General features: G+C 34.4%; 2 protein-coding genes and 1 pseudogene across 2 annotated transcripts; 2 read left to right on the forward strand and 1 right to left on the reverse strand.

Moving 5' to 3' along the window:
- Positions 1-5,148: 5,148 nt before the first annotated feature.
- Positions 5,149-6,279, forward strand: LOC142643943 (UDP-glycosyltransferase 43-like; annotated as a pseudogene).
- Positions 6,280-8,751: 2,472 nt separating this feature from the next.
- Positions 8,752-11,064, reverse strand: LOC142643944 (uncharacterized). The gene is made up of 3 exons (XM_075818648.1): positions 10,780-11,064; positions 10,577-10,669; positions 8,752-8,802 (listed from the first exon to the last, which is right to left on the reverse strand). Exons 1-3 carry the CDS (start codon positions 11,062-11,064, stop codon positions 8,752-8,754), a joined length of 429 nt encoding a protein of 142 aa, XP_075674763.1.
- A 3,791-nt stretch (positions 11,065-14,855) lies between these two features.
- On the forward strand, positions 14,856-16,671 carry LOC142643594 (UDP-glycosyltransferase 43-like). Its single transcript, XM_075818282.1, has one exon. It carries the CDS (start codon positions 15,040-15,042, stop codon positions 16,459-16,461), a length of 1,422 nt encoding a protein of 473 aa, XP_075674397.1. The 5' UTR covers positions 14,856-15,039; the 3' UTR covers positions 16,462-16,671.
- Positions 16,672-17,876: the final 1,205 nt, after the last annotated feature.

Below are 17,876 nucleotides of genomic sequence, written 5' to 3' on the forward strand. Positions count from 1 at the left end.
TTGCAATTTTGAATGTATCCCACCATTTTACCATGAATTTCTCGGCAAACTATTATTTAGTAATGGTGAATTTTGAATGATTACATAATTCTAGTGGTGCAAAGAATTCGTGGGAGAGTAATGTTCAAAGAAAATTTGAAAAGAGATGGGAGATTTTTGTAAATTAATGACAGATTAAGTTTATAACTTGCGAGGATAATGCAAATTGTTGATAATACTGTGCCAATTACAAATTGCTAGGATAGTGCCAATTGGTGTCATGTTCTTATGGTGCCATTCAGTTGCTACTAAATAGACTTTGTTAAAACAATGGTGGCCTAATTGAAACCTCTTCTTAGAATCTATTGGGGCTACACATCACTAGGAAATAAACAGGAGGTGCCTAAAATATGTGAACCAATACAATGGAGCTAAAGTCATTATTACATCCCGAACCTAAAACTTGTACATTTTTGTTTCTTGGCTAGCTATGCTCATGGTTCCAAAATATTCCAACTTCATTAGATAAGTAAAACAGTCCTAGCATCATCGTGATTATTACTATGAATGAGCTTTTCAACATTTGACTTGTATTTGTATTGAGATCTCTAGGTAGCAAGTATCATACCCTGCAAGAAGGTGCAGCCAAGGTTGGTTGCGTGTAGTTGCAGTCACTGTCATATTACTCTTAGGTGCTTAATGCTCTTAGGATTTTGAATAATAAAGCGTTAAATATATCCTAAACTGGACTGTTGACAAAGTCCCTAAATTAATAACAACAAAGTGTTTTAGGCCATTTGATTTGATAGAGTGCAAGTTTAGTCCTCTCTATTTATTAGTTACTTTGCCTTTTTACAAAGTTTTGATCTTTTGGCCAGAATTTATTGATTGAATAGCTAATCGTTAGCGAGTCAGCAATTACTAAATTGGATGTCGTGAATGTGAATCTGTTGTTTCTAGAGGCTGCACTTGAACTATCTTGGTTATTGTTTTTGTCATTTTCTCCACAGTGCTGAGAGAAGGCACCCTTCGGCTTTTACTTTACCACTCTCTTGGAGAATGTGTAGTAAAATTGTAATTTAATATTTGATCTTTCAATCAAAAATTGAGATTCTTTGCTTGGGAAGTTGGTAACCGTTGAATAAAATTTACTATTGCTATTTTGAATGTATCTCACAATTTTACCATGAATTTCTTAGTAGACTATTAGTTAGTAATGGAGAATTTGGAATGATTACATAATTCTAGTGGTGCAAGGAACTTGTTGGAGAGTAAAGTTCAAAGAAAATTGGTAAAGAGATGGGAGATTTTTGGAAATTGATGATAGATTAAGTTTATAGCTTGCGAGGATAATGCCACTTGTTGATAATAATGTGCCAATTACAAATTTCTAGGATAGTGCCAATCGGTGTCATGTTCTTATGTTGCCATGCAGTTGCTATTAAATAGACTTTGTTAAAACAATGGTGGCCTAATTGAAACCTCTTCCTAGAATCTATTGGGGCTACACATCACTAGGAAATAAACAGGAGGTCCCTAAAATATGTGAACCAATACAATTTAGCTAAAGTCATTATTACATCCCGAACCTAAAACTTGTACATTTTTGTTTCTTGGCTAGCTATGCTTATGGTCCCAAAATATTCCAACTTCATTAGATAAGTAAAACATTCATAGCATCATCGTGATTATTACTATGAATGAGCTTTTCAACATTTGACTTGTATTCGTATTGAGATCTCTAGGTAGCAAGTACCATACCCTGCAAGAAGGTGCAGCCAAGGTTGTTTGCCTGCAATTGCAGTCACTGTCATATTCCCCTTAGTTGCTTAATGCTTTTAGGACTTTGAATGATAAAACAGTAAATATACCTGAAACTGGACTGTTGACAAAGTTCCTAAATCAATAACAACAAAGTGTTTTATGTCATTTGATTTGATAAAGTGCAAGTTTGGCCCTCTCTATTTATTAGTTACTTTGCCTTTTTACAAAGTCTTGACCTTTAGGCCAAGTTCTCATTGATTGAATAGCTAATCGTCAGTCAGTCAGCAAAGTGTTGGACCAAGGTGCGACCAAGGTTGATTGCTTGCAATTGCAGTCACTATCATATTCCCCCTAGTTGGTTAATGCTTTTAGGATGTTGAATATTAATGCGTTAAATTTATCTTAAACTGGATTGTTGACAATGTCCCTAAATAGATAACAACAAAGTGTTTTTTGCCATTTCATTTGATATAGTGTAAGTTTAGTCCTCTCTATTTATTAGTTACTTTTCCTTTTTACATAGTTTTGATCTTTAGGCCAGGTTTTCATTGATTGAATTGCTAATTGTTAGTCAGTCAGCAATTAATAAATTGGATGTTGTGAATGTGAATCTTTAGTTTCTTTGGGCTGCACTTGAACTTTCTTGATTACTATTTTTGTCATTTTCTCCATTGAGCAGAGAGAAGGCAGCCTTCGGCTTTTACTAAACCACGTTCTTAGAGAATGTTTTGAAAATTCTGATTGAATATTTGATTTAGGGGGCTGCACTTGAACTTTCTTAATTAATGTTTTTGTCATTTTCTCCACTGAGCTGAGAAAAAGCACCCTTCGGCTTTTACTTTACCACTTTCTTGGAGAATGTTCGGTAAAATTCTGATTGAATATTTGATCTTTCAATCAAAAATTGAGATTGGTCACTTGAGATGTTGGTGGCTATTGAATAAAATTGACTACTCTAGCAATTTTGAATGTATCCCACCATTTTACCATGAATTTCTCTTTAGACTATTATTTAGTAATGGTGAATTTGAAATGATTACATAATTCAAAAGGTGCAAGGAACTCGTGGGAGAGTAAAGTTCAAATAAAATTTGAAAAGAGATGGGAGATTTTTGTAAATTGATGATAGATTAAGGTTATAGCTTGCAAGGATACTATCAATTGCTGATAATAATGTGCCAATTACAAATTGTTAGGATAGTGCCAATTGGTGTCATGTTCTTGTGGTACAATGCAGTTGCTAAAAAATAGACTTTGACAAAACAATGGTGGCCTAATTGAAACCTTTTCCTAGAATCTATTAGGGCTACACACACAGCACTAGGAAATATAACAGGTGGTCCCTAAAATATGTTAACCAAAACAACGAAGATAAATTCATTATTACATCTCGAACCTAAAACTTGTACATTTTTGTTTCTTGGCTAGCTCTGCTCTTGGTCCCAAAATATTCCAACTACATTATATAAGTAAAATAGTCCTAGCGTCATCATGATTGTTACTGTCAATGAGCCTTTCAACATTTGACTTGTATTCGTATTGAGATCTCTAGGTAGCAATTACCGTACCCTGCAACAAGGTGCAACCAATGTTGGTTACCAAGGTTGCTATCACTATCATATTCCACCTAGTTACTTAATTCTTCTAGGATTTTGAATAATAAAGCATTAAGTATATCTTAAATTGGACTGTTGACAAAGTCCCTAAATAGATAACAACAAAGTGTTTTAGGCCATTTGATTTGATAGAGTGCAAGTTTGGTCCTCTTTATTTATTAGTTACTTTGCCTTTTTACAAAATTTTGACCTTTAGGCCAAGCTTTCATTGATTGAATTGCTAATCGTCAGTCAGTCAGCAATAGTAAATTGGATGTTGTGAATGTGAATCTGTAGTTTCTAAGCACAGCATTTGAACTTTTCAAGTTACTGTTTTTGTCATTTTCTTCACTGAGCTAAGAGAGGGCACCCTGGCTTTTACTTAACCGCTTTCTTGGAGAATGTTTAGTAAAATTCTGATTGAATGTTTGGTCTTTCAATCAAAAATTGTGATTGTTCGCATGGGAAGTTGGTGGCTGTTGAATAAAATTTACTACTCTTGCAATTTTGAATGTATCCCACCATTTTACCATGAATTTCTCAGCAAACTATTATTTAGTAATGATGAATTATGAATGATTACATAATGCCAGTGGTGCAATGAACACGTGGGAGAGTAATGTTCAAATAAAATTTTGAAAAGAGATGGAAGATTTTTGTAAATTGATGATAGATTAGGTTTATAGCTTGGAAGGATAATGCCAATTGTTAATAATATTGTGTCAATTACAAATTGCTAGGATAGTGCCAATTACAAATTGCTAGGAAATATAACAGGAGGTCCCTAAAATATGTTAACCAATACAATGGAGCTAAAGTGATTATTGGATCCCGAACCCAAAACTTGTACATTTTTGTTTCTTTGCTAGCTCTGCTCTTGGGCCCAAAATATTCCAACTTCATTAGATAAGTTAAATAGTCCTAGCATCATCATGATTATTACTATTAATGAGCTTTTCAATATTTGACTTGTATTCGTATTGAGATCTCTAGGTAGCAAGTACCATACCCTGCAACAAGGTGCAACCAAGGTTGGTTGCCTGCAACTGCAATCACTGTCATATTCCCCCAAGGTGCTTAGTGCTTTTTGGATTTTGAATAATAAAGTATTATATATATATATATATATATATATATATCTTAAACTAGACTGTTGACAAAGTCCCTAAATAGATGACAACAAAGTGTTTTAAGCCATTTGATTTGATAGAGTGCAAGTTTAATCCTCTCTATTTATTAGTTACTTTGCCTTTTTACAAAGTTTTGATCTTTTGGCGAGGTTTTTATTAATTGAATTGCTAATAGTCAATCAGTCAGCAAAGTAAATTGGATGTTGTGAATGTGAATCTGTAGTTTCTAAGCGCAACACTTGAACTTTCCAAGTTACTGTTTTTGTCATTTTCTTCACTGAGCTAAGAGAGGGCACCCTTCGGCTTTTACTTTACCGCTTTCTTGGAGAATGTTTAGTAAAATTTTAATTGAATGTTTGGTCTTTCAATCAAAAATTGTGATTGTTCGCTTGGGAAGTTGGTGGCTGTTGAATAAAATTGACTACTCTAGCAATTTTGACTGTATCCCACCATTTTACCTCGAATTTCTCTTCGGACTATTATTTAGTAATGTGCCAATTACTAATTGCTAGGATAGTACCAATTGGTGTCATGTTCTTATGGTGCTATGCAATTGCTAATGAATAAACTTTGACAAAACAATGGTGGCCTAATTGAAACCTTTTCCTACAATCTATTTGAGCTAGACGCATGTCACTAGGAAATATAATAGGTGGTCCCTATATATGTTAACCAATACAATGGAGCTAAAGTCATTATTACATCCTGAACCCAAAACTTGTACATTTTTGTTTCTTGGCTAGCTCTGCTCTTGATCCCAAAATATTCCAACTTCATTAGATAATTAAAATAGTCCTAGCATCATCATAATTATTACTATCAATGAGCTTTTCAACATTTGACTTGTATTCATATTGAGATCTCTAGGTAGCAAGTACCATACCCTGCAACAAGGTGCAACCCATTCTAACCTTACGATCGGGCACCTTGTTCCACTTGTCGAGTTTGCACACCTTCTTATCAATCATAACCCTCAATTTTTAGCCAGTATACTCATCATCACAATGCCTCAAAAACCCATTCTAAAAACCTACGTCAAATCACAAGCTGCCATTTCAACCTCCACAAATATCAAATGCATCCACCTCCCTATTGTAGACCCTCCCTCGTCTGATCAATTCGAGTCTTCCTTGGGCTACGGATGCTTACTCATTGAAAAGCACAAACCCCATGTTAAGCAAGCAATTATCAATCTCATGAAAACCAAGTTCAACTCGAATTCCAACTTGGACCAACGACTCATTGCATTCTTCATAGACTTGTTTTGTACTTCTATAATTGATGTAGCTAAGGAACTTGACATCCCTTGCTACATATACTTTCCATCTCTGACTACATTTCTTGGTTTCATACTTCATCTTCCAATCCTAGACACCCAACTCACCACTGAATTGACTAAGTTGGACACTGAGTTGGTCATTCCGAGTTTTGTTAATCCGGTTTCTCCAAATTTGTTGTCTTCTATAGCATTGAAGAAAGAAGGGTTCTCTTAGTTTTTGTACCATGGACGCAAGTACATTGAAACAATGGGTATTGTTATTAATACATTTCATGACCTTGAGCCTTATGCTCTTAAGTCCGTCTCTTCAAGTCAAGTGCCACCAATTTATCTCATTAGGCCTGTTCTTGACCTTATTGGACCGGCCCAATGGCACCCAGGCCAAGCCAACCATGAACGAATGATGAAGTGGCTTGATAACCAACCTCCATCAATGGTGTTATTCTTAAGCTTTGGTAGCAATGGGTGTCTCAGTGAGTCTCAAGTGAGAAAGATTGCATTTGGGCTTGAGTTAAATATAAGAACATGTTAGGACATATGTGGTTCACTTCTTAAGAACATATGTCATTCTTTTGTGTAATTGGCAAATCTTTTAACAAAACGCACTTTGCTTGTATTTGGGTAGATCTAGGATGTTTTTAATGCTTCAAGAAACCTTGTTTCAAGATCAAGTGTTAAAGCCATGCAAGTCTGTCCAAGTAACAAGTTGAAGAAGTGTCGAGCATTAAAGCTTGATAGTTGGCTCGACAGCTTCATCTGTCGAGCTTTAATAAGCTGTTCCAGCCCCGAGGCTCGACAGCATCTCGACACCTCTAGCTGTCAAGGTTTAAGAAAAACAGATTTTCAAATCTGTTTTGATTCCAATCCGTGGATATGTCTTTGGGCCTTCTTTTCTCATAACCCTAGACATATAAAAGGATTATTATAAAGGCCATCGAAGTAGACACAAGTTGCATAAGTATTGAGAAAAGTCTGTTCAAGCAATTTGTGACCAGAGATAAAGTTTGCCCTAGTTCATCTCTTTGTGAAGAAGTTATTGTGTCTGTGCACCGTAGGGTTTTGTAACCAAGCATCTTCTTGTTCTTCATCGCAAGGGTGAATTAAAGAACTTTGCAACTAACATCTTTCTCAAGTTGGTGATTGAAGTTGTGTACTGGGATCCGCGCAATTGGTTAGTCACGTACTAGGAGCCGTGCATCAAAAGGGAGAGATTGTCACTATAGAACAAGTCCAATTGGGTATTGGCGTAAGGGTTCAACTGTAGGTTGGTATAAGGTATTGGGATTCCTTTACTTGTAACTACTTGTTATGATAATAGTGGATTCTCGGGAGTGGTGACCTCAAAATCACCCGGTGGAATTTTTACCTTGGAGGTTTTCCCCATTCGTAAACAAATCACCATGTCAATTTATTTTCCGCTGCACTTTAGTTTATTGGTGATTTTTTTGTGCTACCACGCATTTGCATGTTAATTTGGTTAATTAATTAAACTTGACTAATTAATTAATTAATCCATCACAAGGGGTCAATATGTTTTTGGCTTATCAGAACATTTCATCCTCGGACTTGACCGAGGAGCATTACTTCCATCAATTTGTGCTTTTAATCTTATTGATATCTATCCTATCAACTCTGGCTCATACTTAATTTGTCAAGATGTTTTCTTGTCAAACTCATTCTTTTACAAATATATTGTTTTGGGCTCATTGGGTTGCGATCCATTGTACTTAGTGGGCTGAAGTTCCACTTTCGAGTCCTTACAATCATTATTATTATTATTATTATTATTATTATTATTATTATTATAAGGTCACAATTTGCACCTAAGCCCAAAAACAAGAAAGGACTAAGCCCAAAAAGCTCAATACAATGAATTTGTAAAGAGTGGATTAGAAATCTGGAAGTTAGTGAGTTTAGATAATAAAGATAATGGGTTAGGTCACAATATGACACAAATGTGATAATTTGTGTAACAAAAACTGTCCTCGGACTCTAGCTAAGAAGACTAGATCTTATATTTCTCTTTTTTAAAGATAGGTTACAGATAGTATTCTTATTTCTACAATGTTTACTTTCCCTCTCTCTTGATCCCCTTCTATTGGGGCTTTCCTCTTCCTTTTATATCTCCTTTTCTCCTCTCTCTACCCTCCACGTATGGATTAGATTGCTGGGCAAGATACTTGTCCCATCAGCACCTTCTTGAAACTTTTGAAGATAGTTATAAAGCTGAACATTGCTACTCAAGCATCACTTCCTCATTAATGCAGCCAGAGAGTTAGATGTAGAGCATTCAATGCGGTGGCAGCAGCTTTTCCTTTAGATATTTCATGGTTTTCCTTTGTCCTATACCCCTGTGATGCACATCCTTATCAACAGAGTCCCATGGGACATTGCCTCTGGATGGAAAATAACACACTTCGACCTCTGCTTAGCCGATCTAAGGATATATTCCTCCTCGAACCAACTTCTCGGATGATCACGATCAGAATTTGCTTCTCTATAAACTAACATGGACCCTTAGTAAGATGTTTACACATCCTCGGACTACTTAATGTCCTCGGATTGGGCCTCCGACCCAATACCCATATATATATATACTCATGGACCCACATCCCCCACAATTATTATTATTATTATTATTATTATTATTATTATTATTATTATTATTATTATTATTATAATTATTATTATTATTATTATTATTATTATTATTATTATTGTGGGGTACTAAAATTCCGAGTAAGGCGATTATGCCACATGTCATAGCATGGCCGAGAAGGACATTTGTTGTGTCAAGGAGTCTGCATCCTCAGATTCTATGATCACGTCATCAATACATTATCAGAGGAAGCCTTACAATACAGAAAGAGCTTTGGGAAGGGGACCAACACTGACATGATTGAAGAACTGGTGGCTGCCACCACATTTAATGCATCCCACTAAACTTTCTAGTCACATTTATGTAGAGAAGACCCTTGAACAGTGCTACCTTGGTTGCCGTACCTCACAGAGGTTCAGGGAAGGTGCCTAATGGGACTAGCACTTGAGTGACAACCTGCGTGATCAACAAATGGAAGACCAAGATCATCTAAAAGCGTCTATATAAGATAGAAGGCCCCCCAAAGAGAGGGGATAGAAGAAATATCAAAGAAAAACACTGTAGCACTAAAAAACTGAAACTGTAGACAAATCTTAGAGTAATATATTAAAGAACAAATCTCCTCGGCCAAGTCCGAGCAGAATTATCCTTCTCAAGACTGTGGTTGCCTTCTATTTTTCCTTATCTCCTTATTATTTTTGGCCCATAGCAAGCATCATCTCATCCATAATGCCTAGTTTTGGAGCTTACTCTCTAACAAATTTATTGTATTGGGCTATTTAGGTCTGGGTCCTCCAGTCATTTGGGCTTATGAGCTAAATCCAGCCCTTACAATTATTATTATTATTATTATTATTATTATTATTATTATTATTATTATTATTATTATTATTATTATTATTATTATTTTAAAACATTTTTTGGGTAACCCCATTCAAAAAATATATATATACAATGGCCTTAAGGAAACAATTGAGACTTTTATATAATTGCATGCAAATGAATTGAAAGATAAATGGTTGTGGCAATCTGTAAGGAGTAAATATTTTTAGATATTAAATAACAAAATACATGCCAAGATAATCTAGTTACATTAGGGTTAAAAAAATATATTCAAAATTATACACATGTATGAGAGACATTCATAAGTGTGAAAAAAATGAAGCCAATGTATATCAATGAAATTAGCATAAATTATGGATACTTAAGCCTATTTTTTTACAATTCATGTCCAAAATAAATGTATTTTCAAAATAACATATGATATTTCCTGAAAATAAAATATCATATTTATTGGAGTGTGAGTTGCTTAATAATGATATGATATTTAGAAATAAAAAAAGTCATATATAAATAAGTAAATAATCAAATTTTAATATATATATTCTCAAATTGAAATAAAGTGCCAACCATAGTTAATATTAGATTATATATTTGTTTTCAAGATTGTAAATTTCATCTATGTTTTTATTCTTTGTCAAATTAATTATCAAATAAGGTATTTTTAATTTTGTTTTATGTTTTGGAATGTTGATATTTTGTAGAAATGAAATTTGTATGTCTATTTTAATTATCCTTTGTGCTATTTTTTTTTTGTTAGTAATGTTGGAATTTGTATAATTTTAAAATTATTGAACAAATATTAATTTATTTAGCTGAGCTCATTTTTTATATGAGTGGTGAATTTAAATTAATGCATTTTATATCAAGTAATTTTCTGTATAATTTTCCAAACGGCAAATACATTTTTTTTTTCTAAAAAAAATTCATGTGAAAAATAATGGATTAACTCGACCTGACACACAACCCAATTGATCCAATCAAACCCCAACCCACCCCGCCCATTTGCCCCGCCTACCTAACACCAATAGAACTCTATCAATGTTATGACCAAATTAAAGCCAAATTAAAGCCATACTCAATAGTTAGAATTTGGTATTGGTACTTTTGATGTGACAAATCATGTGTCAAGATGGTTGTATTTAAAACCAATAAAACTCTGCAATGTTATGGCCAACTTAAAGCCATACTCAATAGTTAGGATTCGGTATTGGTACGTTTCATGTGACAAATCATGTGTCAAGATGGTAGTATTTTATGATGAGATTAAATTGGGTCAGGAGCTGGTGTAAAAGGGGTGTTTTACGCCAGCCAATCCTGACCTGACACGTCAGCAAATAATTAAAAAAACATTTTTCCTCTCCCTCTCTCCTCTTCCCATCTCCCTCACTTTCCAGAAACATTGAAGGCCTGAAACAACGTTGAAGGAGCCACAACCTCTCTTCTTCATATCTTCCTCTCTTCTGCAAAATCCTCGGAAAGCCTGCAAATTTTATAAAAAAATCTCAGCAGTTTCAACTAGCAATTTTACTTCAAGAAAGATAGAAGACATACAAACAAGAAATCACAGAAGGAAAAAATAGAAGACATAACCATGAGTGAAGCCTCAAGCAAATGGGTCCTCCATAGAACCTGATCCATGGGTGACATGGTTCCAAGCTTTGCACCCTTGTTCTGGATCTTAACAATGCTCATAAGGCTTGATAGTAGAATCACAAACATGGTACCAGCTATAGTTTTCACAGTGGCAGGACCTTTCCCAATCTTCAATTGATCCAAACTCTTTATCACAAGCTCTCTCAAAGGCCCAATCTTGACCAATAGAAGAAATGCCAAAACACACTCAGCAAACAAAACCAAGAACAACAACTGAATCATTTCTCTCCTTCAACAAAGAAGCCTTGATTTTTCTTTCTCTCCAATGCCAATTAATATTCACAAAAATTTATAAAAACCCACTTCACTAAAACAAGTTTTAAGCTTTAAAAAATGAGGTTTTTTCCAATCCATAGATCCACAGACCCATCCATTAGCAAAAAGCAAGAAACTTTCTTGCAGAGACCCATTTGCTCTTTCTGATTGGAACAAGAAAAACACACACCAGAACCATATCAGCAGTAAACAAATGCAAAAGCCTTAATTTTCCTAAAATGGGTTGAGGAAATAAAGGAAACCCACTTCAAAAAACCTGGTTTTATCTCAAAACAATGAGGGTTTAACGCCACAGATCTGTGCATTTAGTCAGATGTAGATAGAAAGAAAGAAAGAGCAGAGACCCATTTGTTCTTTTAATGGCTTTTTTGTGAAAATTGATTTGGTAATTTTGGCTTGGGGAGTAACGGGGTTGTAAATAAGCCAATTGGTTTTTTCTCATTTGCTTTTTTTAGGCCAAAAGGTATTAAAGGGGCCAAATGAAAAGAATGTAGAAATTACTAGGTTGATTTTTTTTTTTTGGGTGGATCTGAGTTTGTGGCATGGGTTTCTCACTGTATTTTTTTGTGAGTTCCATTGATGGTTAGTTTGGGTGCGTGAACAGCTCCTTTGCTGGGATTTTTTAATAAAATTTGTAGGCTTTCAGAGGATTTTGCAGAAGAGAGGGAAATATGAAGAAAAGAGAGGCAGTGGCTCCTTCAACGTTGTTTCATGCCTTCAATGTTTCTGGAAAAGTAAGGGAGATGGAAAGAGAAGGAGAGGAAAAATGTTTTTTTATTATTTGCTGACGTGTCAGGTCAGGATTGGCGGGCGTAAAACACCCCTTTTACGCCAGCTCCTGACCCAATTTAATCTCTTTTATGATATGATGTTAGGTAACAGAAATGCATGAGAATAATTTTTTTTGTTTTTTTATGCTAAAAGTTCTCCAAATAAAGTTTAAAGCTAAATAAAATAAGTTTTTTTTTTTTTTTGTTAAAAACACGGTAGAAAAAAGTTATAAAAAAATAAAAATGTATTGAATATAGGATCCGCAAATAGTAATATTACCAACATACCGTTAATGAAGACTATCATATTGCTGTTGCCAAAACTAAACACACGCAAATTGTAATATTACCATTGATAAAAAGGCTAAACGCTCGCTTCATATGAGATTTTTTTCATGGGTCTCACGTTGGACCAATAGCAATTAGCGGTGTAGACACAAATAGTAAAAATAAAATTTTAATAAATAAAAAAACAGAAGCAAGAAGTCAATTGAAGGTCTATTTGGATATCGCTTATTGTTAAAAACTGAAAACACTGTGAGGGTTATTTTCTTCATAAGCCTATTCGAAAATCCTTCCCTATGTTGGTTTAATCCTGACAACCAAATTTGTGAGCCTAAATTGATTCCATTGAAATCAAAGTAATTGTCCCCCTTTGCCGAATGAGTTCACTCATTTACTGGAGTTCTGAATTGGCGCAAATCAGTTTGTTAACCATGGGGATTGTGTAGAAGAAATTACAGCAGTGAAGATATAGTTATAATTTTTACCTATCTTGCTACAGTGCACAGCTATATATGGCTGTGCACTGTAACTGACAGCTAAAAAAAAAAATTATTCTCCACCTAATTAAAATACTATTTGTTTCTTGATTTTTTTTTTTTTTTTTCTATTCTCTTTATCCAATCGTGTCTATCACTCTCCTTTCACTCTCACCTCCCTCTGAACTCTCCAACCCCTCTTTCAACTCCCTCTGAAATCTCACCTCTCTGTCTCACTGCCGCCGGCCTCAACGTCACCGGCCCACTGCTGTCCCGCATCAGCAATTTTAAGAATAAAAAAACGCACATCAGAAAAACAAAAACAAAAAATTTGAAAGAACGAGTTTTTTAAAAAAAATTCCCCAGATTTTCTTAGTGTTTCATAACAGCCAAACACAACCCAAAAGGCAACCCCACATACAAAAATCAAACTCCGCATGGTATTGGAAAGTGATGCTAGCAAGCAACGTGGCTTATACTGTTTGAATTTTTCTGAAAACCAATTAGTTTATTATACAAATTCCATTCTTCGGTACCTCAACTATAGTGCTCTCTCTTTCTCTCTCTCAAGTCCGTTTATTTTCTCTCTTAGATATGGGTTTGTTCTTGCCCAGATCTAGGTTCAAGTTCCACCACCGAGATAGACATGCACTCGCCGGATTCGATGGTGTTGTTGTCTGCTGGAGTTTGCGGTGGTGTTGCTGTGTTCGTTGTAGTGGCTTGGAGTTTGCGGAGAATTTTTGGGTTGAATTTATTTGTGTGTGGGTGTGGGTTGCTACGTTTGGCTCCCAAGAAACTCTAAGAAAATCTGGGGAGTTTTTTTTTTCTTTTTTTTTTTAACTCCTCCTTTTAATATTTTTTTTATTTGACTTCCATACCGTTTACCACGGAGTCATTTTTTATTGGTGAGTTAACAGTAGAAACTAAATTAATTACAAATTGAAAATAACATAGATTAAATTAACTGCTACTAAAATGTAAGAATCAAATTAACTATGACTCTAAAATAGAAGTAACAAAATGATGTTTTTGCCAAAAAACAAATGAATAAGTATAATGTGGGGTTAAAAAAAATCACTTGTTAACACTAGAAGATTATATGCTATCATGTGACGACAACGGTAGTGTTGGTAATAGTTGTAATTGTTGTTTATTGTAGTGAATATATTATTTTATTATAGTAGATATATTATTTTATTGTAATAGATATATCATTTTTTTATGTTAAAAGCTAAAATAAATCTACGACGGCTAAATGTTTTGTAAAGTATATGGGTAAAATAGATTAAATAACATTTTGTGATGCTAAAGAACTAAAATCCATTGCATATAGAGTTTGTTTGAGAAAATTTTGCAAGTAGTATCTTGTAAGATTTTCTTGGGGCAAGTTCTCAGGAGTAGATTTTGGATATGTTGGGAAAGATTTCACTACGTGTGTATTTGTCACTCAATTAAAAAGTACGTTTATATTACTATTTAGTTTATTTTTGTTACTATTTATGAGGTCCACTGTATTTTTTTGTACTATTCATGAGTTTCGCGATACTATTTCAGCTAACTTTTACCTTTATTTACAGTACTTTCAGTAAAAAAAAAAAATTTAATTTCAACAAAATAAGTGGATTCCAAATAGATTCATATCAATTTTTACTTAATTAAAAATAAAATAAAGAAATATAATGGCACATAATTGATAATTCAGAATTTCTTTAAAGATATTACTTTTTTGAAAAAATTTCAACTTATGACGTTTACTCCTAATGATAAATCTTTATCATCAAATCAAGACACTTATTAGTTTTTGGTATAAGCAGAAATTGAACTTCAGATGTCTTATTCAACCAAACTGGAACCCACTACTCTTGTAATATTCTATCTAAGAAATTCACACGCCACCAAAAAAATAAAGAGAAAAAATAAAAAGTTTTCTATCATCGTAGATATTGTTGGGAAATGTTAACAAGCACAGTAAGTGTTTGTTAAGATTTTCTAATATGGATCCCACTTAATAAAAATGGCGAAAAATTATTAAAAATGTTGTCAAAAAACAGTTAGTTACTTTTATTAAAATAAACTCATGGAATGACAACATAGGTGCCTGATGTCTCACATTTAAATATATATATAAAAAAAAAAAATAAAAAAAAAAGATGGACAAGAAAAATTATTGATTAATGAACTCAAGCATCATGCATTACGTTTTAGAGGTCGTACATTCATCATGGCCCATGGGAAAACATGATTCCCTAATCTTCCAGTCTTTTCTTAAAATATAAATAAAAGGCTCCCTATTCCATTTCTTTATAGATTCATAGCTACCTAGCTATATCCAAAAACCATTCTTGATCAGACCATTAATCAAGCAAAAACTCAAAGAAAACCAAAAGGCCATGACCAAATTCGAGGTGGTGTTCATGTCATACCCTGCAATCGGACACCTTGTTCCCCTTGTTGAGTTTGCACACCACCTTATCAATCATGATCCTCGATTTTCTGTCACTATTCTCATCATCACCATGCCTGAGAGACCCATCCTCAACACCTATGTCCAATCACATGCTTCCACCTTAGCCTCCACAAATATTCGATTCATCCACCTCCCTACTGTAGATCCTCCCTCACCTGATCAGTTCGAGTCTCCCTTTGGCTACGGATGCTTACTCATTGAAAAGCATAGACCCCATGTTAAGCAAGCAATCACTAACCTCATGGAAACCGAGTTGGACTCAGACCGACGACTCGTCGGGATCATCACAGACATGTTTTGTACTTCCATGATCGATGTAGCCAACGACCTTGACATCCCTTGCTACGTTTTCTTTCCATCTACAGCTACGTTTCTCGGTTTCATGCTTCATCTTCCAATCCTAGACACCCAACTCACCACTGAGTTGGCTAAGTTAGACACTGACTTGGTCATTCCGAGTTTTGCTAACCCGGTTTCTCCAAGTTTGTTGCCTTCTATAGCGTTGGAGAAAGAAGGGTACTCATGGTTTTTGTACCACGGACGCAGGTACTTTGAAACAATGGGTATCATTATTAATACAGTTCATGAACTTGAGCCTTATGCACTTAACTCGGTCTCTACGAGTCAAGTGCCACAAATTTATCCCATTGGACCAATCCTTGACCTTGTTGGACCAGCCCAATGGCACCCAAACCAAGCCCACGATGAAAGAGTCATGAAATGGCTTGATGATCAACCTCCATCTGCTGTAGTATTCTTAAGCTTTGGAAGCAGGGGGAGTTTCAGTGAGTCTCAAGTAAGAGAAATTGCATTGGGGCTTGAACAGGCCGGGGTTCGATTTGTGTGGGTTTTACGTGAGCAACCTAAGGATCAATTTTCCCTCCCAGATGACTACATGAATCTCGAGAAAGTTTTACCAAATGGATTTTTGGAACGAACGGCTGGAATTGGATTGATATGTGGATGGGTCTCACAAGTGCAAATCCTTTCTCACAAGGCAATCGGAGGATTCATATCACACTGTGGTTGGAACTCAATTTTGGAAAGTTTGTGGCATGGCATACCAATTGCCACTTGGCCAATTTATGCTGAACAACAAATGAATGCCTTTGAGATGGTGAAGGAATTGGGATTAGCTATTGAGATTAGGTTAGATTATAGGGAGGGTAGTGATTTGGTGTCGGCAAAGGAGGTTGAGAGAGGAATAAAGCGTTTGATGAACTATGACGATGAGGTGAGACAAAAAGTTGAGGAAATGAGCAAAAAGTGTAGGGTAGCTAAAATGGAAAATGGATCATCATATGCATCACTTGGAGCACTAATTGAGAAACTAGTGAATTCATGATTCAAGTGGGCTCACGTTCTATTGTGATGAAATGAATTGCATTACTGTTTCTCTTCACTTTTTAATCCTTTTCATATAGTCTTAAAACTTAGTTGAATTTTTGTTGTTGATAATATTCAAACTTAGTTGAAGGTATGCATATTAGACTTTATTTATTTAATTTTCTTTTTACTAGATTGGAACTATGAAATAAGACTGTATTATTTTTTATTAGATTGTATTAATGCCAAATCCATATAAATTGAACTTTCCATTTTTGGATCTTTCATGTTATTTTGTCTATTCATGAATGAAACTACTTTGATATTTGTCATTCTCTACCTTGAGATTTGTGACTGTAGACACCCTATTTCGCTCTAATTTGATCTTGAGAAAGGGCAAGATGGCCATTCCATTTACCCAAAAGAATGGTTGCATTTTTGCCACTAACTCATTCATCACATGTCATAAAAATAATCTTGAGGTTTTAACAATCATAATGGTACATTCAGTTTCTCAATCAGACAGTTGGATCAAAAGATATCATAAAATCAAGTTTTAACGGTCAGGGACGGAGTTAGGATTTCGAGTGAGGGGGGCGAGATACACTCAAACCCAAATGCTTAAAAAATTTGTTATAGCCTAAACCTTCATATCATAGCACTAGATTAACCCAAAGACAACCGTGTTTTTTTTTTTTTTTTTTAATTTTATCCAAGCTACTTATAAAAGAATATATACATACATATGTGTGTGTGTTTATCCGAAGCTTCTTTGGGAACTTCATCAACCACTTAAGCTGTAATTATCCCATGCTAATGCTTTAAGATAAATTTTATAAATCATTTAGAACGCAGATAGAAACTCACAAAAAGAATAAAAATTTAATGAAATTTTGAATAAAGAAAGTGTATTTTTTTTTTTTTTTTTGGTGAAAGCAGAGAAGTATTGAACAAAAATGGAGCATGAAAATTCAAAACCATGCTTTATATATTTTATATTTTTCTTTTTTTCACTTGGCCAAGGGGGGGCCATTGCCCCCCTTGGTCCAAGCATAGCTACGTCCCTGTTAACGGTCATCATGGATTTGATTGGATATAGCTTATCACACAGGAAGTTAATTTTGATTGGTCACTAATTAAAATTAATTAAAAAAAATTGTGATTGGTTAAGTTTTTATCTTAAGATGTAATTTATTGCATGAGATTATAATAAATAAGCTGATAAACATTAAATTTGGAAAAATAATGTGATTTTCAAAGTAATTATCATTTGAGATAATTATTTTAAAAGCATAATTATCATTGTGGAACACGGTTTTATCATGAAAATAGGTTGAAAGCATGTCCAAATACAATTTTAAACTTAGAAAAAGCTGAAAATTGGGAAAAACAGAAAATAAAAATTGGGAGAGAGCGCTGAAGTGCCAAATCAGC

The sequence above is a fragment of the Castanea sativa genome, chromosome 7, assembly GCF_040712315.1.
Source record: "Castanea sativa cultivar Marrone di Chiusa Pesio chromosome 7, ASM4071231v1".
Lineage (NCBI taxonomy): Eukaryota > Viridiplantae > Streptophyta > Magnoliopsida > Fagales > Fagaceae > Castanea > Castanea sativa.